This window comes from Paramisgurnus dabryanus, chromosome 8 (assembly GCF_030506205.2).
Source record: "Paramisgurnus dabryanus chromosome 8, PD_genome_1.1, whole genome shotgun sequence".
In the NCBI taxonomy this organism is placed as follows: Eukaryota; Metazoa; Chordata; class Actinopteri; order Cypriniformes; family Cobitidae; genus Paramisgurnus; species Paramisgurnus dabryanus.
Window position 1 is genome coordinate 27,081,559 of NC_133344.1, and position 22,901 is coordinate 27,104,459.

General features: G+C 37.5%; 1 protein-coding gene across 6 annotated transcripts in view; it reads right to left on the reverse strand.

Annotated features, from left to right (window-relative positions):
- The window catches only part of sgsm2 (small G protein signaling modulator 2), a 60,459-nt gene that overhangs the window by 18,387 nt on the left and 19,171 nt on the right, over positions 1 to 22,901 (reverse strand). For all 6 annotated transcript variants that reach the window (XM_065281301.2, XM_065281300.2, XM_065281299.2 and 3 more), the window contains exons 3-9: positions 18,546 to 18,714; positions 7,680 to 7,847; positions 7,438 to 7,505; positions 7,089 to 7,237; positions 6,846 to 6,980; positions 1,845 to 1,969; positions 387 to 454 (exon numbers count right to left, since the gene is read on the reverse strand). In XM_065281301.2, the coding sequence (XP_065137373.1) occupies positions 387 to 454; positions 1,845 to 1,969; positions 6,846 to 6,980; positions 7,089 to 7,237; positions 7,438 to 7,505; positions 7,680 to 7,847; positions 18,546 to 18,714 (882 nt within the window). The remainder of the gene's footprint in view (positions 1 to 386; positions 455 to 1,844; positions 1,970 to 6,845; positions 6,981 to 7,088; positions 7,238 to 7,437; positions 7,506 to 7,679; positions 7,848 to 18,545; positions 18,715 to 22,901) is intronic.

The following is a 22,901-nucleotide window of genomic DNA, read 5'->3' on the forward strand; positions in this document are numbered from 1 at the left end:
ATTACAGCTAAATTAATGCTTTCTCTTTGCCTGTCACTGTCCGCTCTGTGTGTGCGCACGGAACCTAAACTGTGCATGCCACTCTTTCAAGACAGCATACAGAAAAGACAGGCAGTGGATGTTAATGACATTCATTTCATGTGAACAAACACACATGTTAACACTATGGCAATATATCGCCTCTTCGAAAATCACAGAGGTCATGTTCATTAATCGTGCAATAAGTCGATAAAGTAATTATCGCGACGGGCCTGATGGATATTTGTGATAATAACAATGAATGCCGTTAGTGTTCTACTTTATTATTATTATTCAATAATAGAGTGGAGATTACATTAGGAAAGCAATTGAACTGTTTGTCAGAAGAGTAAAGAGAGAAGACTCACGCCGCTGGTGACAATGAATGCAGACGATCTGTCTTAAAGGCACAGTCAATGCGTAATCCCAATAAATACTAGATGCAGGTTAGAGGAAATAAAAGTGAGAGAGAGAAAGATTCATTTAGCAACAGTGGTCAAGTGTATGATTGTAAAGTACAAGGGAGGGTGAAGCCTTGAAGAGTGAAAATTGGTCCACTTTTTGACATGAGAAAGTTCATTTGATCTTAACAAAATGTGACCCTACGTGAAAACCCATCATTTTTGTGGTTTACTGTACTGTTCTTTCATCATAATGTTAAGAACATTTTGTGAAAATATAAGTCTGATAGCTTTCTTATTAAAGGAATATTCCATTTTCTTAAAAGAAAAATCCAGATAATTTACTCACCACCATGTCATCCAAAATGTTGATGTCTTTCTTTGTTCAGTCGGAAATAAATTATGTTTTTTGAGGAAAACATTCCAGGATTTTTCTCATTTTAATGGACTTTAATAGAGCCCAACATTTAATACTTAACTCAACACTTAACAGTTTTTTTCAACGGAGTTTCAAAGGACTATAAGCGATCCCAAACGAGGCATAAGGGTCTTATCTAGCGAAACGATTGTCATTTTTGACAAGAAAAATAAAAATATGCACTTTTAAACCACAACTTCTCGTCTATCGTGACCTTACGTAAATGCGTAGTGACATAGAGAGGTCATGTGTTACATATATGAAACGCACATTTGCGTACCCTTGTAAACAATAAACTGACACAAAGACATTAATTAGTATCAGTTGACATACAACAACGTCGGAATGGTCCTCTTCCAACACACTTGTAAACACTGGGGCGTAGTTTCGCGTTCGTCCTCTGTGACCTCTTGACGTCATGACGTATTGTGTGGGGTCACGCATCACGACCGGATCTAGACGAGAAGTTGTGGTTTAAAAGTGCATATTTTTTATTTTTCTTGTCAAAAATGACAATTGTTTTGCTAGATAAGACCCTTATGCCTCGTTTGGGATCGTTTAGAGTCCTTTGAAACTCCGTTGAAAAAAACTGTTAAGTGTTGAGTTAAGTGTTAAATGTTGGGTTCTATTAAAGTCCATTAAAATGAGAAAAATCCTGCAATGTTTTCCTCAAAAAACATAATTTCTTCTCGACTGAACAAAGGAAGACATCAATATTTTGGATGACATGGTGGTGAGTAAATTATCTGAATTTTTTTTAAGAAAATTGACTATTCCTTTAACTAAGTAAGGTCATGTTAAAGCATCAAAAATCAAACTTTGATGCTTCAATTCTCAAATATGAGACTTTAGCCAAGATTTCACACCAGGGACAGGGTCACAAAGTTTAAAATAATTAACAGTGATTTGCCAACTCAAAGGGGGATCCGACACTCCAACATTTTCCGGACCATCTAACCAGACGACCACTATTTCCCGAATTCACCCTCTGTATGTATATATTTTACCTCTTCTCCAGGTCACAGTCGCCCAAAGTGCCGTTGATAAGCTGATTGGGCGTCCACTTTAGCGTGAGGTTTTCTGTCGTTTGATGAAGGGACAGGTAACCACGCAAAACCTCCATGTCCTTCTTCTGCAAACAACAAAGACTTTGTTATGCAAGCCATGATTACAGTTGTGTATCATAATAACAAATCACAAGGGCTCCCCTATTCCTACTAATACTGTAGCTAGCTGCTGTCCACAAATAACTAATGGGTATTTAATGCATTAAGTGACCAGACTGATCTGCCAAGAATCATAAAATAATTTGTCACCCTGTTTTGATGATCTTAGTGAATTTAGGAAGAAACAATTACTGTTGTATTGAACAATTGTCAAAAACTGTAATCTAGGTAGAGACAATGAGACCAAAACGAGAAAAAAGAGATGTTAGATTACATAATAAAAGCAGGGGATACTGCAACATAGTGGCATGAATAAAGTTTCTTATGATTTACCAAGATCACGATAGTTGCAAGATACATCATGTTTCACACAGAAATCCAATTAGACCTGAATCACTGTGATCCCATTGGCATGGGTCGTTTACACTATTGATTTCTACAAATCCTTGCCAGACGCAGCACTCTCTGTGCCAGTTACATCAGTCACTGTTGCGAATCTTACAGACACACATGCAAACACACTCAGACACCCCATCCTTGACTCATAGTTGATGATAAATCTAATGTGCTGTAATGGCTAATCCACTGTGTGCCTTTTCCAGTTCAAAAGAGAAGCCAATTGTCAGTCAGGAAGTCCACATGGGCATCAGTGATCTGGTTCATACGCCAGGGAGCTGGAAATGTCAGAGGCTGTTTGGACAAAGAGCGTGACTCAGATGGCTGAGAGCTCACTGATGGAGAGGACAAAAATGTGGACAAGGATGAATACTAGGGCAGAAAAATTAGACTAGTGATCTTCGCCACCTCCACTTGTGTTAACCATGAGAGGAAATTAATCAGGGCTTTATACAAAAATGGCACCAACATGGGAAAAAATGACTCAAATATTTAAAACGGCAGGCAGAAATGCCCTATAGTGTATTACCTAACATACACTGCAATGACTTTCTTACTTAGTATTTTTGTCTTACAAATAAAAAAAAATAAAAAAAATAAAAAAATAAAACAATTCTTAAATCAAGATGCATTTACTTAATGAGCAAAATTACTTTAGAAAAAAGTCTAGTTTTTAGACAAAAAAAAAAAAAATATCACATTTAAGAAAATTTCTGCTTAAAACAAGCAAAAATCTGCCAATGGGCTAAACAAAAAATCTTGAACTTTTTTCTAAAACATTTAGGGCCCTATTTTAACGATCTAAGCGCATCGTCTAAAGCGCATGGCGCACGGTCTAAATGAGCGTGTCCGATGCCACTTTTGCTAATTAAAGGACCGGAAAAATGGTTTGTGCGCCAAACGCAGGGTCAAAAAGGGTTGTACATATTTTCTTAATGAGTAATGGGTGTGTTTTGGGCATAACATGCAATAAACCAATGAGAGTCTCAGCTCTCATCCCCTTTAAAAGCCAGTTGCGCTGGCACTATGTCTAATCCCTATTTAGATGACAGACTTTGTAAACTGAAAAACTAAGCGGAGGAAGAAGATCCCCACTTTAAGATTAATGTTAAATAATTGTGTTGTTTTTCACTTGTACTGAAATTGTTATTTTTTATTAAAACCTTTAAAACCTGTTTTCTTTTAGTCATGGAAGTAAAAAAGATATGATTTTCCAATATCATCAAAAAATAATTTACAAGTTTGTAAGAAAAGGTATTTACTTTAAAAATACTTTATTTGTAACAAACAGGAGATAAAGAATTTACAAACGGCTCTTGCATGTTTCACCACTTGGACAGCGTCAGTTTTTTTTTTTTTTAGCATTACTTAAAAATATTTCTCATCCCACCATATCCACAGGTACAGAGTCATCATATACAATAAATCCGTGATGTAGCATTAAAAAAAAAAAACATTTAAAAACAGATGCATTTGTTTAAAGCAAAGCATTTATTTACTTACCAGGCTACAGGTGAAGCAGCTCTTTGTGCCTTCTCACGTCTCATAATCGGTCCTCATTTATATCCAAGAGACTCAATAATAATCTTTTACATTCAATCTTTTAATCTTTCATATTTAAAAGCGTTTTTGTGCTGCTGCGCATTCATGTATGTGATAAGCAAACCCGCGTTGTCGTCCCGTTTATAGGCGCATATTACTAATGCGCTCTTTAAATAACAAAAAACATATTGCGCCTCAAAAATAGCAACGCGCCAACAATGTGCCTGAACACACCTCGTTTTCAGACCAGAACGTCCATGGGCGCAAAAGGGGGCGCAAATGCATTTGCTATTTAAACAACATGGCGCTGAACGTGAAAACGATAATTGCGCAGGTTGGAAACTAGCAAAAGACACTTGCGTCGCGCATTGCGCCAGGTGTAAGATAGAGCCCTGTATTCAAGAAAAATTAGCTTACACCATTCGCAGTTTTTTTTTTTTTTTGCTTGTTGTAAGCACAAATTCACTTAAATGTTATATTATTTGTCTAAAAATTTGACTTATTTTCTAAGGTCATTTTGATTAAATGCAGAAAATGCATCTTGATTTAAGAATTTTTTAGATATTTGTACTTTAAATAAGACAACACTACTTACTAAGTAAGAAAGTCATTTTTGCAGGGTATCAGTGATGTCTGGTATAACCAAACATATCTGTTGTACATATAAAGGGTAACGCTTTATAATAAGTTTCCATTCATCAACATTGGTTAATGCTAACATTAACAAACACTGAGCAATATATTTTACAACTATTGCAGTATTATGGTATCTTGAGAAATATTATTCTGTTTGTGTTTAATGTTTAAACTTTTCATAATTTAAACCTGAAAATTTTTCTTATTATTATTATTCTTATTAAGAAATTCAATATTTGTGTTTTTTATATGGTTAGACAAATGAAGAACTTAGATGCAAAATGCCACCTCCGTCATAAATGATATATGATATTGATCGAATTCTCTCCTAATGTATTATACGATTATTAAATACTTTACTTCAAATCCACTTAATCCTGGCCATTCAGAAATACTGGTTTGTCGGCAGGATCCATTAAATTCCACATTGATTTTTCTGCAAAGTCCTCCAAGTGCACAGAAAAAGAATTGAAAAAACAACAGTGTGCATGTATCAGGGTGCAAGAGTTTTTACCCAGTGCACCTCATAAATAAATTCTAGGTCCAAAAAAATGCCCCCTAGTAAGAAATGTTAATATTAACACTAGTCCCACTAGTCACACATAATATTGTGAGGATTTTGTAAAGGACGAACCCAGATGCAGACAGCGGATGAAGTTGATAGATAATTTATTAAACTAATAAACAAGAAAACAAAAATCCACGAGGGGGCAAAACAGAACAAATGAACAAGACACTAAACTGACACTAAATTAGACAAGATATAAATACACTAAACTACACAATTAACAAGACAAGATTACACAAGGCACAAAAATACTATTTGATATAAACTTACAGGAAACAGTACTGGAACAAGAGAGAGACAAAACGCACATGTAAAGAACATCAAACACAAGGACTTTAAATAGGGACAAAATAAATTACATACACCTGGAAATCATCACAAGTAAGGGATCGGGGAAAAAGTGACGAGACCCGGGAAATGCGTCGTCAGAATAAACCAATACTAAAACCACGCATTTCCCACATAAAACACGATACTGCCAGGACCCCGTCACACAGATTAGAAATAATTCAAGACATGATTCTGACAGGATCCTGCCAAATATACTGGTAAGTTGCAGTTAACAGGTCATATGTGCTGCCAATTTATCAATAAGAGAGGATGTAAAATTACCAGTAATGTACCGGTAGGCGCTAGGTGTGAACAAAAAATATAGATTACAGACATTTAGAATGGACGACGTCAGACCGCACTGAAAGCTTAGGGCCAATCATAACGTTTTAATACAGATGACACGTTTACCCCCGCACTGTTTACGGACGTCTCCATACACACGCTGCTTAAATACAGACTTAAGAAAAAAACATCAAAAAGCGCCTATTTATTTTTGTGTTTATTAGAGTACTGACAACACATACAACCATGTTTAGCACTTTCAACAGAGTTTTATGCCATTTCAAAGGGTTTCCTGTAAAATGATAACAAACTTTTGTATGTAAACCTCTGCATGTGGGTATGGGAAGCTTGGGTAGGTCAAATCCAGGCAGAAATCCCCAAAATAGCCTCAGAGTGTAAGAGGTTAAAAGTATAGCAAACCTGAAGTTAGCATCCACAACCGAAGTTGTTTAAAACAGCTTACCATCTATTTGTTGAATCGCCTACGTCCTTAACACCCCCTTTGTGAAGCCTAATGTGCAAACATTACTGTTTAAGACACAGGTTTCGTTTGACGTCGCCTAATGAAATGTTGTTTGGTCACGAGCAACTTCACGATCGTCAGCGTTTGCCACTGATGTGAAAACAACAAAATACGGACCGTGGATATGAAGTCATAACCCACCATTGTTTACAAATACAACACTGAGCATGCAGCACGCCAAAGGTAACTTCCGCTTTCTCTCCGAGTTTACCGGTATTTTGATGCTGATTTTGTGTATGATTACTTACTGGTAAAAAGACGAAACCTCACTTTGTGTATGAACAGCACATTTTTGTATTTACTGGTAAATTAATTCTGGTAAATTCATGATAATTTACCGAAAATACTGTGTGAAAGATGCTAACTGACTCACTTCCCATAACAAGCAGCCTTTGAGTTTTCAGCTGTTCTCAGGAGTCCCTATTGATTACATGAAAGTCTTTGATCCCCAATCAATTAAATTTGTTACAACCATTAAGAGACACATTTCACGCAAATAATCATAACCATTTTCCCAGTAAGTGCATTTGCAAGTGTGTGATAGAAAGTTTATGTGCCTTACCGGTTGAACAATTACGTTGTTTTTTCCGTAGAGCAGGTGAACGCGTGAATTTTGATGGAGAGATTCAACGTACTCTCTCGCTGAGGCTGCAAACTTGTCCTCAGACACGCTGACACTGGACTGCCGCTTCCGAATCTTAAACGTATCAGAAACATGTATATATTTAATAATTTAGCAATAATACAAATAACAAAAGTATAACAAAAACAACTCCTTTAGGTTCTAAGTGCAAGATTTTCTCACCCCAAGGGCAGGCCTGCGTCCCGGCGAGACCTCTTGGCTCCTGTGGGCCCCGTGGATTCTGTGCCTCTGCACCAGCTCGTTGGCTGATGGGTCCGTCCAGAAATGATCTGATGTCTTGAGCTTGGTGTACTCCAGTGCGCAAGGTCCCACTACGAATAACAAGTATTGATTTGGCACAAAATAAATGCTTTGCAAATATTTATAAAGTGACAAAAAGGATCTCAGTGTGAAATATAATACAATAACGCAGCGTTAACACCATTTGAATGTTTTATGTGCACCTCGTAATTCAGTGACCTATCAATCTTTATAATTACATGAGAAGATGAAGGGTGTTTGAAAGACTCACCCAGAAGTGCCGCCAGTATAGGGCCAAACACTGTATCGTGCATGAGAGCCTCCTTTTCATAATACTTACTACAGAGACACACAAATAACAACCAAACACAATGTGAATGTCAAGAGCCAGACACCTATTTCAAAAATGCTGAAAGATAAACCAATAATTTTGATTAATACTAACAAATAAACGTTGTGCTGTCTCATTAATAAAATTAACTGAAACAGAGGCGCTGTCGAAGCACCAAATACCTTGCGTTATCCACAATATACTGCACAATTTTGTCCAGGACTTTTTCGAAGACGGCCGTGCGGACCCATATGTGCTTGATGGCCTGGGCAGAGAGAGGTTGAGGTGCTCGCCCGGCAGAAGAAGAGCCCTGTCTCCTGAGCGGCTCCTGCGCTGTGCTTTGACTTCTCCTGAGAGACAAAACACAATAACAAACCGGTTTACCAAGCTATCATAAACAACATGAAAGTGTGTCATTTAAAAAATGTGACCAGTCTCTGAAATCCAGGCTAAAGTCTCATAATCGAATTACTGTATGAGATACGAGCATCAAAGTTGGATTTCAATCACAGATTTCACATTCATTTCAACTTTGACATGGCCTTAATCTGATATCAACATTAAAGATATTAAAGTGATATTTTCACAGAAAGGTTTTGACATAGTGGCTCTTTATAGGTTATTTCTCTTTTGAAAAATCCTGTACTTTTCTATAAAGCATCTCAACAGGACGAGCTGAATACTCATCTACAACAGTGCATGAGGTGCAAAGGTGCAAAGCCCACTCGAACCCGCTGGGCTCTTCAGCAAACGTCCACAAAACACACATATTCACACAATGACATGGACAGAGCATGTGTCACACCAGAAGACTTGAAGAGTATTAATAGAGATAAATCGTACAGATAAAAGATGAGTAATGCAAGAGCCAGTACATCAGTCATAGGGGCCACTCAACCCATTAAAAAAAGCTATCAGTCTGATACCGGAAAACCATTTTGCAATAAAATCCATGCAATTATGTTTTAGTCAAGATAACAACACTCAGTAACAGCCAGTTATTACTGATGTTTCCTGAGATATAGATGGTAGTTTTAGGCTTGCAGCACACAGGAAAACGCAGAAGATCCAATTAGAGTTAAAAATATATATTTTTGCTTTATAGGACACGGCCACAAGCCTAAAGTGAAGAAAAACAAGCCTGAACAAAGCCTTTGCAATGACAAAAATAGAACAGACTGGTATAGACTGTCATGAATGAGAGAGTTAAAATGAATATTTCTGGTAAAGTCTGACATGTTTTCTTGTAAATTAGCTTATATTTAGGTTCTGCACTTTAGCCATTTTATTAATAAAAATCCTTTGCTGCAAAACACTCTAAAGGGGGTCGCACACCGGACGCGCAGCTCAGCCCCGCACCACTTTGAGTCGCATCTAGGACAACTCGGAGGTATCATACACCGGAAGTGCACATTAAATAGCTTGAGATTAGTCAGATAGCATCTACTTCAAAATGCAAAATGTTCGTTAGCAGCCAATGTTAATCGTTAATGATTTGGGACAAATAAGATGTTATTTAAAGTTAAAGTATGTGAGTGGCTCTCTGTGGGATTTTAGCAACTTCCTGAGTCGTAGCTGGGTGCCGCGGCCCGGGGCCACCTGTCGGCGCCGGTGTGCGTATACTCATAGAAAACAATATGTTCGATTTTTTTAGAACGCCGCTGCACGGCGCTGAGCTGCACGTCTGGTGTGCGACCCCCTTTAGTGTATGCATGTTTTTTGGCAAAAAAACAACAACTTCTAAAATACGTCTCCAATCACTCTACAATGCCCTTTCTACATAAAGGTGAAAGGCTAATAAAATCAGTCAATATCCTAGTGTATTCGTTAAACCTTCATTAACCGGGTAACTTGCAGGTCAACAACTGAAATCCAATGTACGTGTGCCATCGTTTATACAATTCGTCTTCCATGCATTTAAAGGACTTTGCTGAAAAATCTCCATGCTGTTTTCAACGAATTCTGGCAATAAACCGGTATTTCTGAATGGCCTGAATTTGAAGTTAAAGTATTTGATGAACATTTAAAAAGTGCAGAGAGCATTAATATCATCATGTCATATTTGACGGAAGTGGGGTTTAGCGGCTTTCGCATGTCAGTTCTTCAAATACAGTCAAAATTTGAAGTGGATCAAAACTTTTTATAAAATTTGACTTTGTGTTTTGAACAATACCCGTTTTTAGGACAACTTTGAGGAACTTTTTTGATCCACTTCAAATGTTAGTGTATATCTTTCTGAAAGTAAAGGTGCATCTTAAAGGTGCAGTGTATAATTTTTAGAAGGATCTCTTGATAGAAATGCAAAATAAAATACAAAACTTTATTATCAGGGGTGTATAAAGACCTTTTTATAATGAACCGCCATGGGCGTCGGAACCATTATACGTGGGTGGGACAGGACCCACCCACTTTTTAAGACCAATGATAATGGACCCACCCACTTTTTCTCTAGTTTAGCGCATTTGTCTGTTCACTTATCAAAGCGCTGTTAGTCCAAATCCATTCCACTAGAGCAGGGATCCCTAACCTTTGCTTTTTTTACACCGCGGACCCGTTTCAGCTTTTAAACATAATTCGCGGGGGTGAGTGGACGCTGAGTTGCTGTTCGAACATAGTGCTGAAAAACCTCCTTTGCCAAATGTTTTAAACAGAAGTAAATGTCAAACAACCATGCATTAGGAAAATTAATAACTGCTTTATTTATAGTATAATTTCTATAGACGTGTAAAACCATATTATAGCGGATTATTTTACTTTCATTGTTTCACGAGTTTGCCTGCCCATTTAGTCTTAATAATTAACGGTAAACGAACTTAGCTTGGTGTTCTTAAAGGCAGCTCAAACCTTAGGTCGGACTCGAGCCCCAAGTTCAAGACACAGAAGAAAAAAATGTGGGGACCCACCCACTTTTCATTTGCTTCCGACGCACATGTGAACCGCTATGTTTTTATTACCTTAGAATGAGATGTTTTTAACTACATACACCAGGGTCCCCTTACGTAGAAGTCGCTATGTTGTGCCGTCATGTTTCTACAGAAGCCCTTAATGGACAAACTTTGTTTACTACGTTGTCTCTATCGATGACATGTTTTTCCGGTGGCGGCTACCGTAGCTTCTCTGTGCGTTTCAAAAGCGAGGGGTGAGAAGTGGACTGAGCAGTTGGTTGCAATTTGCAACCTCACCACTAGAAGCCACTAAAATTTACACACTGCACCTTTAAGTACAATCTAAAAACAATGTTATTTTGTGTATTTGGTATAAAACAATGTGTTTGTGTGGTTTATGGTTCAAAAAACACATTATTTTCCACATACCGTACATTTTTGTAGCTCCAGATATACTGCTTTCTTTAAACGCTCTGGTTTTGTACTGTAGGATTTACTATAGGCAAAAATCTGTAAACATTATTACCTAAAAACAAAAGTTGCACACTTGGTTGTAAAGGTTGTATACTCAGAGTATGAAATACAGTTGGCCTCAAAGTTAACAGACAAAGACTAAAAACAGCACAACCTTAAAAATGTGAAAACATCCGGACTTATCAAGGTTCATTTTGGAGGCTGTCGAAAGCAGTTTGAACTGATCCAATGTTAAGTGCACAGATGAGGGACTCCATCTCGAGCCTAAACCAATAATATCACATGCCCATCAATCTCTCTTCAGTCCAGACACCACATCATCTCATATCACACAACACACAGCACAGCTGCAGATGAACTGAGAGATGGATGAACCTGCTGTCTGCACCACACCGGTCCTCATCTCCTCTGATTTACATAAGCATTGATCTAATAGTGGCCTACCTCTGAGCCTGTGTGTGTTTGTTAGCCACAGTAGTGGACATTCGTTGTAAACAAGGACATAAATCCTTGAATCCGAGATGAGCTGCATGAGCTACGCAGATGCCATGGAGATAAAGCGGTGAACTTCTGCAGGCAGAGCAATATTGCAGAGCATTCAAAGAAGCTTCAGACTGCGGTTAATAGTGAGATCACCACAAACAGCACGTTTGCCTCTGACACCATATGTGCTGTTATTGGTGCCAGTATACTAGATTCTGATTGGTTAATCTCTGCCTCGAGTGATCATATATTTGAATCATGCTAACCTTAACTCTTTTTCCGCCAGCATTTAAAAAAAAGTTACCAGCCAGCGCCAGTATTTTTTATGATTTTTCACAAAAGTTTAATGCCTTCCAGAAAACGTCCTTGTTTAAATATATAAACATACAAATTAAAAAACAGACCCTCTGCTTTCAAACAAAAAAAGTTTCATCCTACCTTCATTTGTTCTCTTTTGTCACCTCTCAAATATGGGTAGATTTCTTTAAAAATACAAAATTCTGAACAAAAAGCTGCATTTTTTTTGCATTTTTGTGAAGGACTTTTAAAAGAGATCAAATTCAGAGCGATGATCAAAACCTACACAGAGTTCTTACTGTTTGCCCTAAGGGGTTGCTTCCAGGTTTTATAAGTGGGTTAGAGCGCCACCTGGTGGATAATAGTGGAAATTTGATTTGCCAGAAAAACTTGTCACTAGCAGGGAAGCGTTTTCCCTTAATTGAAGAGTTAACTCAATGGCGGGGAAATAGTTAATTCGTATAGACTGTTTCAGTAGTAACAACATAAACAAACGGCTTTTGTGGAACAAACTTAACTTATGCAAATAATTAATAACAATAGAGTCATTTTAGAGTAATATATTTCTAATACCAAGCAAAGTACATAAGTAGATTACCTTACTTTAAATCATAGCTAAAGTGTATCCAAACTACACTGAGCTAACGTTACTGTGTAAAATTAATGTTTAAAAATCCATGATCGCCTTCTCCCTTCGTCTTAAGGAAACCAAAACATTAGTTATTTTTGATGAGGTATTTGTTCCAGAGTTAAGTTTAGCCACTAGTCAGACCATTAAACAAACAGAGACCGGAAGTTAAGTTCCATCCAGACAGGTAACCGCGACAGCGCACATGCGTCTGATTAAACTGTCTATACTTGACTGTTGTCCATAGCACCATGATCCTTTCATGTCTAAGGTTTTCTTTTTCTTTTTTTATTATAGCAAAGCATAGCAACTAAAGTAAAAATGGCCTCTGTGTACTTCATTTTATGGCAAGCATAAATCGATTGATAGATGGTTGGAAGCCCTAAAGTCTACAGTTACAAGCGAATTGAAAATATCATAAAAAATGCTTGGGTTGTAGATACAAACAATATAATAAAACAAATACTGTAATATCTTTACAGTGCTTCTTGTTTTACTTACAGTTTCTGTGTTTATTTATGGAAGCTTTAAGCTAATTTACTAGTAAAATAAAACAATAATAATGTGAAAACCCAGCAAAAGTCATGTTTTGTGATTTACGGTTTTCTACATTCTGTGAAAACAACATTGATATCTTAAATATTGACTGAAGAAGATCGTGTCAAAGATTGCAGTCAAACTTTGATGCTCAGTCTGAATCTCATTTTACTGTAGATTATGAGACTTTTGTATGGCAGTGTCATATTTTATCTTCACAGAATCTCCCTGTTTGGTAGGTAGTCCTGTTATAAAAAACAAACTTTTTCCAGTAGGGAAATAAACCTATAAATATCCACACTATCCCTGATGTAAATGCGGGCACTGCCATCTTTGAGCTCATATGGGTAAAACTTCTGGTGAAGAATATAGAATATATAGCCTACGACATAAACTGCTTATTAGTGTTTATAATAGTGTGTGATGTGTTTGCGCGTAATTTTACTTTAGTTATGTTTTAAATTATTTTTTTTAAACATGCGAATTATTTCATAAGCTCATGTCTTATCTACTGCATAATAATTTTCCATAAAACGAAAACAATACTGAAAACATGTAATAGTAGTTTAATATGTTTATTAAGGTTTGTTTAATAACTTACAATGTTGAATGAGAAGCATAAGTTACTGCTGCTGTCGGATGGCGTGAAGCTTGATGTGTCGCCATAAAAACTCAAACGATTAAAGTCGATTAAAAATTGCCGTTTAAAAAAAACTCACAGTTGTGACATTTTAAAGCATCACCTGAAAAGGTTAAAAACAAGAAGTCTCTGTATATTCCATGTATTAAACACTCAACTGACTGTATCACTGTAAAGATACTGGTATGTCTCTGTGCTTTCTATTTGCGCATTGAAGACCGGTCACCCCTGTAGAACAACATGAAATGATTGAATATATCTTCATGTATCAGGACACTTCTTAATTTCATCCTCACACTGGCTCATACATGAAATTATGACCGTATTCATCATGGAAAACGGCTCCGGTTCATTGACGGTACACGCTGGAAGTCGCACCCATAATTCGCGCAAAGCGTCATGGGGTGTAGGAATAGTGTGGATAAAAGATAGTTAATTTTTGTTTCAAATTTCCTTAAATTGGTTACCAGTCCAGTATAGAGTACATTACAAGATCATTGTTCTGGTTTTTAAAGCACTACAAAATTTGGCACCACCACATCTTTCTGTCTGTGTACATCGCGCCCAGGTCATTGAGATTGGAAAATCTAAATCTCTTGCACACTGTCAGAACAAATTTTAAACGTAAAGGATACATAGCGTTTTCGCGAATCGATCCTATACTGTGGAATGACCTCCCACATATGGTCAGATCAGTAAAGTCGTTGGCTGTGTTTAATTTGTTGTTAAAAACCCACTTATTAGATATAGCATGGGGGTCGGTTTGAGGTGGCTTGGCCTTTATGTGAAAGTGCTACATTATGTTGTTGTCTCCTGTCCTAATGTCTTTTTGTTTATTACGTTTTCTTATATTGCATTGCTTGTATGTATGAAAGTTTTAATTTAGTGTTTTTATACTGTTTGTGAAGCACCTTGGGCAACGCCTGTTTGCTATATAATAATAAAAGAAAGAAAGAAAGAAAGAAAGAAAGAAAGAAGGAAAATAATTTTTACGAGCACACTAGCATATAGATAGCTTCATAGCAAAAAGAAATGCACTATAAGCATTTTTGGTGTCTTTACTGCAGTAAATAAAATCCAGACCCATGCTATAGAAAGGAATTTAAAACATAATGCTTGGTACTGAGTTTCTGCATGCAGTGGAAAATGACTAAATCAATAAAATCAATGAAGTACAAATGCATTTCCAGTGCAATAGCCCCCTTGAACAAGAGAGTAATCTTATGCGTTTTCTTTATTAGACCCGTGATAATGTTTGTAATATTTTTCATTTAGAAATCAGTCTGAGCTTTGAATCGATGCAGTTGAGTGTAGTCAATAACCAGCAAGCATCGTGTTGCTCTAGTGATGGTGACACCATGGTGTTGCTGTGGCAACATGAGTAACCAAGTGTGCTGTAATGGGGGAGGAGTGATTAAAATGGACAGGCGGGGAAACACCACAAAATAATGTGTGTGTGTGTGTGTGTGTGTGTGTGTACCTGGTAATTATCACGTTGTGGGGACCAATTGTCCCCACAAAGATAGGAATACCAGTGTTTTTGTGACCTTGTGGGGACATTTTGATGTCCCCATGAGGAAACAAGCTTATAAATCTAACAAGATGATGTTTATTGAAAATCTAAGGTACAAGAAAGGTTTTTGTGATGGTTGGGGTTAGGGAATGGGGCAGGTAAGGGTAATAGAATATACAGTTTGTATGGTATAAAATGCATTACGTCTATGGAATGTCCCCACAAAACATGGAAACCAGAATGTGTGTGTGTGTGTGTGTGTGTGTGTGTGTGTGTGTGTGTGTGTGTGTGTGTGTGTGTGTGTGTGTGTGTGTGTGTGTGTGTGTGTGTTATTAGCTACTGTACGAAGCCACAAAAAAAGCTTTGACTAATCTCAGACCACAACATGGATTTTGAGTCACCTAACATTTGTGGTTATTAGGTAGGAACGTTCATCTCTTGAGTGGCACATTGGCCACGTAGTTTTGCTAATGGAGAGATAATGGGAAAATAAGGAGCTAAAGCCGTAGAGCATTAGCTCAAACCATCCCATATTTATAGTGCTAAAGAGCAAGTCAGCTGTTTAAAGTCTGACAAAGCAGCAAATCTCTCTGCAAACACCAGTTATAATGCGATTCCTTCTTGCACCGTCGCCTGAACGTCTTATCAGTCGTGAAGCAATTGCTAATATGATTATGTCCTAAAATTGCCTTTCTTTCCTCTATTTTCCCACTTATCTACTTACAGTGCACAGTAATAGGCAGAATCAAATATCTGTGCAATTATTAAAATATTTTTATTTCCAATTTCATGTGCATAGACCGTTTCTCCCTTACGAGAATTAACCATGGTAAACGTGTAGTAACCATGGTTTTTGGGGGTATTGATTATTATAAGCATGGTTCAACTATGGTTATTGAAAGCCAATGGTTTACAAAACCATGGTTGTTTTGTGGTAACCATGGTTTTACTACAGTAACCATGGTTTTTTGGTCTGGCTAGTGACTAAACTAACCTCTGGAACAAATGCCTTGTCGAAAATAAAAATGTTTTGGTTTCCTGCTGTGCGAAAAGAGGTTTGGCAGCCAGGCAAGAATTTAAGGATCTGTAGCTAACATTGTATACAATACTTTACAATAACGTTAGCTCAGTGTAGTAGTTGATACGCTTTAGCTATGATTTGAACTAAGGTAATTACTTGTTATTTATCTTGCTTGTCATCAGAAATAATCTACTCAACAGGGACTCTGTTGTTATTGATAATTTGCAGAAGTTTACAATAAGTTACGTTTGCGCCACGAAAGCCGATTGTTTATGTTATTGCCATTGAAACCATCTAGAGGCAAGTAGGTTTGTGAATGTTTCAGTAGATATCAAGTTGATTCTATTAAAGGAAAAATCCAGATAATTTACTCACCACCATGTCATCCAAAATGTTGATGTTTTTGTTTGTTCAGTCGAGAAGAAATTATGTTTTTTGAGGAAAACATTGCAGGATTTTTCTAATTTTAATGGACTTAACACTTAACTCAACACGCAACAGTTTTTTTTAACGGGGTTTCGAAGGACTATAAACGATCCCAAACGAGGCATAAGGGTCTTATCTAGCAAAACGATTTTGAATTTTGACAAGAAAAATAACAAATATACACTTTTAAACCACAACTTCTCGTCTAGATCCGGTCGTGATGCACCAGCGTGACCTCATGCAATACATCATGACGTCAAGAGGTCACAAAGGACGAACGCGAAACTCCGCCCCAGTGTTTACAAGTGTGTTGGAAGAGGACCATTTCGACGTTGTTGTATGTCAACTGATACTAATTAATGTCTTTGTGTCAGTTTATTGTTTACAATGGTCGGCAAATGTGCGTTTTATATATGTAACACGTGACCTCCCTACGTCAATACGCATTTACGTTAGGTCAAGCGGACCGGAGATAGACGAGAAGTTGTGGTTTAAAAGTGCATATTTTTTATTTTTATTGTCAAAAATGACAATCGTTTCGCTAGATAAGACCCTTATGCCTCGTTTGGGATCGTTTATAGTCCTTTGAAACTCCGTTGAAAAAAAACTGTTACGTGTTGAGTTAAGTGTTGGTGTCCATTAAAGTCCATTAAAATGAGAAAAATCCTGCAATGTTTTCCTCAAAAAACATAATTTCTTCTCGAGCAAGGGAAACATGCCGAAGCGTTGTGAAAATGGATTGTGTACAGTAAATGATCTGATACCCGGCAGGTACCTTAAGAGTTTGGATGGGGTGGTGGATTTTTTCCCTTCCTGAAACTTAAAACCCAAGTGGAGAAATGTCCGACGTGGGTCAAGCAGTGTGGAATTCACAACTAAACATCGACAGGATTAACAAAAACACATACGTTTGCTTCAATGTAAGAGCACGCTAATGTTAGCTGGCTAGCTAACTCACATCCTTGCTTGCAAATAATGACTGTTCTTTGTTTATAACAGTAGTGGCCGGTAACTTCTTTTTTCGAGGGCGCTCGATGCGAAGTTGATCACAACATGTATGTAGCCTGTCATGTGGGTTGGTACTTTTTTCAAAATATGTGTTCTGCACCTCGAGAGATCCTGTGTGCATCAGATGTTTTGTCAAAATAAGTGCCTGCTGCAGATGCGTCTAAAGGGTTTATGAGAAAAGAGTTGCTCGCATTTGCCAGATACTCGCATAATCTCATGCGCAATCAAAGTTTACTGTTAAGGGAGTGTCTTGCGTGTATTTTGTGAACGTGAGCATCTCTTTTATCATAAACGGTTTTGACGCGTGTGCAGCAGGCACTTATTTTGACAAAACACCTGATGCACACAGGATCTCTCGAGGGACAGAACACTCGAGCCGCCACTGGTTCATAATGCATATATTTAAACGTAAAATAAGATGATTAAAGGCAAGATGAAGGCTGACTTGACTGACTTACTTTAAAATATATTTTAGCATTTTGTTAATAGTCCGTGGCTCTCCCGTGGTTAGTTCTATAAATGGAAGAACGTTATCATTGCAAAGTGGTCAAGCTGGTGTCTTGTGTTTGATCTATAATTATTTGATTATTTTCACAAATTTCACTTACCCTGCTGTGCATGAACAAAGCTGTTCCTCAATTTGTGCGTTTTCCATTTGAATGGTCAGCGTATGAGGCGGCTGCTGCTTGCGCTGAGACCTAACGTTACAGGCTTTAGCTTCAATTTTGATCAAATAATTCTCTAATTATTCTAATTTTATGTCGTGGATATATCCCTCGAATGCATACTGCAGTCCCTTTCAGCTAGCTCTCTCAGATATTTATTTTACCTGTTTGACAAAAACGACTAATTATCTCCTTGGAAAGGTCTGACATGGTGCATACATACTGTAATAGACTTGCCAGGCACAAAAGCTTGACCGGCATATCAAGTTAACTAAGGAGGGTGGGGCTAAGCAAAGGGTCAGTTCAGAGTTCACCTAACTTGTATGTTTTTGGCCTGTGGGAGGAAATCGGAGTACCCAGAGTAAACCCATGCTGGCATAGGGAGAACATGCACAATCCACTCAGAAGGGCCACCTGACCTACCTGGGGCTCGAACCATTGAAATGGAAAGTTAAAAGTGAGAAGTAATACCTGGAGATTTCGGCCTGCTGCTGAAGCTGCTCCTGCACCTTGCGACAAATGTCGCTTGCTGTGGTGTTCACCTTGCCGATCTTAGTGAAGAGAGCAGCGATCTTGTCACTGCGGAGGAACCCTGCGGCACGACGCTTTAGCAGGTGGCTTAAGCAAGCCTCGATGGAGCCTGCATGTGTGGGAAACACACAGAGAGGTGTTAGTATGGAGGGATATGCAGGGAGAGATCACATAAAAATGGATTTGAAGGTACATTAGCATCACATTTACAACTGCAGCATATCAATTTTTTCACCTTTTTACTTTAACCTTATCAGGACTTAAATCAATTCTTAAAATAAAGAAATATAAGCCATAAACCAAACCAGCTCCGAGATAAAAAGTTTTTTTTAAGAGTACTAAAATTCTTTTATGAGGCAATCGAAATACTTATTTACTCATGACAGGAGGTAAAGCATATTGAAGCGTGTAATAAAATTGACTATTGTTACCTGGAGCAAAGTTAAATATTTTAGTAAGACAGCAAACTGCCTGCTAATGCGACTGCTTTGCTAAACTACAGCCCCTGAAGCGCTATGGGCTCCCTTCAAAAACAAATAAACAAAGCCAATGGTTTCCCTGCCCAAATCACCTCAATCTCAACAATGAAGGATTGAACAGATGTTCATTGTAACACAAAACATAACTAATGGGTCTATCTGTCTCTCTTGACAATTACCCAACTGCTCATGCACCAAGACTGACATAAATCAAGAAGCATGAGAAGACTTGCGCCTGGCAAATGAAATAAAAGTTTATTTTTTACATGATTGAAATGAAAGGCCAGCAGTGAGATTTGCATCCGCTCTAAAAGCGGAGAGAGAGTGAAATCTACCTGCCGACACGACGCGTGATTGATGCTATCAATATCTCAGTGGAATCGAGGTCCCATCGCAGGCACATAATCGACTGCATTTGAGAAAGCAATCAAATGTTTATGGCGGTAATAGCGCCTTTATTGCTTCGCTTGCGCCACCGGGAGATGCAGCGTAAACACACTACTGCATTCGAGAGCCAGTCTGACACTTTCAAAGAAAGCACACAAAATTCATAAAGGGAAAATGCAAACAGATTATCCACAGAGGCCAGCCAGGTATATGATCAATGAGCTGCGAATATGAGTATAAAGTGAACTCAAGAGGGACATCCAACTTTCTACTTGAAGAACCAGTGAATATCCCTTCACAATTCACACCTCCACTTTCAGTGTGTAAAATGTCCACGCCCACTTCTGAATCAACTAAGTGCAGGCCGAGCGCTTCACCCTGGAGAACGTAACCGATCCTCTCCTAAAAAGCTTGTGTCCCAAGTGGCACTTTTAGATGTGGCACTTCCTGTGTTCCCCCAAGCCACCATATAGAAAGCAACAACAAAAAGATGCTCTTGCTGAACATGCTTAAAGATGTGTTTGCATAAGCTCTTTGTGCATGCTGGTTTGAATGCCCTTGTGTATCCATACTGCATGCAAACACCCACAAGCAATTCTGTCCTTCACACGCACTTACATAAAACTAGTTTTATAATAAACCTTTAAACTAGTCATATTAAGGAAAAAGACTGGTTTACTGCATGTTACAATGTTTCCTATTTTCATCATAGCTGGATGGCATATCTAGTTTATTATGATATCTGTCACCTATCTGATAATTGACTAAATGTCTCATAGTCCCAGAAAAAGTATATACTGTTTCAGTATGCTATCTTGATGTCCCTTCATAAAGCATCGAGGTACGAGCCTTCAGATGGACCGACAGGTATTTCTGACACATCTGATTCTTGAAATGGTATAAATATATTGTAGTTGTCATCCTTTCAGTCATCTTTTTATTAAGAAACCGATTACATTCTTACAGACCAATAAATTTACAGTTAATTGCTAAGATACATCTTACAAAAAAAATATTACTTTATGATTACAAACCTGCAGATAATTGACACAGTCGTGGTGTGTGCACAAAAAAGCAAATTCAATAATTTGCCCAAGTTGATTACATACATAGTCAACAACAAAGAACCGAACAGATGTGAATTTGCGCCAGGTGATGCAAATGACACGAATATGGCATCATGATTGCCGCAAAAGTACGATTCTTGCCTCAAAGTTGCATCTTGCAAGTTGAAAAATTTTGCGCGGATGTATAACTATTTCACGCGAATGTAGAAAAATTTCACGCGAATGTAGAAACTTTCACGCAATTTGAGAAATTTTCACCCAAATTTAGAAAATTGCACGCAGATTTATACAATTTCACACAAATGTAGAAAATTTTACACAAATATAGAACATTTCACGCAAATTTAGAAATTTCACGCAAATTTTGAAAAATGTCATGCCAATCAGCACAGAACTTATTGATATACAATTTCATGCGGATTTAGATTTTTTTTGCGAATTTACAAACATTTCACGCAAATTTTTAAAACTTTTGTGCCAATCAGTATAGAACTTAATGACACAACTGGCTGTATCAGAAAATTTAGGAAATCACTGTTTACATTTGCATAAGTGACGAGAAAAACAAGTAACCCCGTGCGTAATCTAGAACAAGTAATGCAATGCGCATATTTGCTTCACTTTTGGTGTGTACACACCCCAAGATTTGCTAATATATATATATATATATATATATATATATATATATATATATATATATATATATATATATATATATATATATTAGGGGTGGGAATCGCTTGGACCCTCGTGAATCGATCCAGAATCGATTCTTAGGGTCCCGATTCGATTCAGAATCGATTCTTGACGTACTAATTTGCATATCTGTGACGTCATTACGTCACATTTGCTCTCACAGCCAGGTTAATGTTTCTGCTTTTGCTACTAGTCTCTGAACTGTCATATACTGTGCTTTAATGCAACTAAGGGATAAATAATGTCATTCTTATATACATATATGTCCTGTTTCTGTTGTAAGACATTAAAACCAGTAAAAATAGTAATTAAACGTGACATATCAGGGAACTACACTAACCTTTTCGACTGATGGCACTTGCGCTACAAACTTTTTCAGTTACTGGCGCAAAATATGATTTGGTCGCACATATTTTTTTCAAGTTATATTAAGGTGCCCTGGATAATAATGAACAATAATGAAACTGTATTGCATATATATGCTTTTTATTTTACTTGCCATCTTTTAAACCACATGCCTTCTTGTTTTCTTAAACGTTGCAGTGTTTCCCACAGATCTGAAATTTACTTGTGGTGGTAGCCGGTGAAAAGGGCAATCAATACCCACTGACGACATAATGGTCTACTATGCATGTGACGTAGAACTAATAATGTGTGACACAACACAATACTTTGATTTATTGAAAATTAATATTAATTTCACATTATATTTTAGTAATCTAACCACCCCAAACTTTCTTTGCCATTAACAAAGCTGACACTGTTTGTCAAAGCACCACGAAAACACTGTTATTGCACTGATATATGAAGCAATAAGACCCCTTTTATCAAACTCAATTATATACAATACTATGTATAGTATATTAATAGACAGTGCAGGTCTATAGATTATAAATGTGACTGATGTTATAATGGTTATAATTTCTATTAGATAGGCACTTTTACTGCTTGTGCTCTTTCTTTCTAATTCTCTCTTGCCGATTAAAAAAACTTAATCCACTCATTATTTCAGATTTAAAAGTCTACTTGCTGTCCCGGTGACAGACTTTACATTGCTTTGCTCGTTCAGTGCAATGGGCTTGACATTAGCACTGCTTTTTTGCTACAATCTCTGTGCAAACTTAATATGGATATGGTTTTAGAAAAGATATGGTTTATTAATAATAGGATTATAAAAAAAATGTGAGAAAGAAAATGCAGCGCGTGGTCGTAACAAGAACCATCGCCATAGAAACCGGAGGCACGCTGAAACTGCAGCCGAGCTTTAGCGTTTTTCAATCGACTTGGGTTATAAACACAATATTAATCAGACTTGGGACCCAAAGTAATTAAACTAGGACCTAACCGGACCCGACAGACCATTTAAAATATAAACCCGGAACCATACGGGTCCCGCGTCCTCAGTGAAGAAAGACCTCTGCTCAAGTTCAGAAACATGGAAGACACTGCGCTTGCTTCGCGTCCCATCCAATTCATTGAGAAACAGAGAGCACGCGAACGCACACTCATAGGGAGAGACACGACGTGCTTTCACGCAAAATGAAGCCAACGTGTTGAAGGCTCAGAGCACGTTATAAAACGTATTCTTAAAATCCACATTTCTGTTTTAATAAATGCTCATAGTAAATCATAGCATATTGTCTAAAACATTAGGTAGCACATTTGCG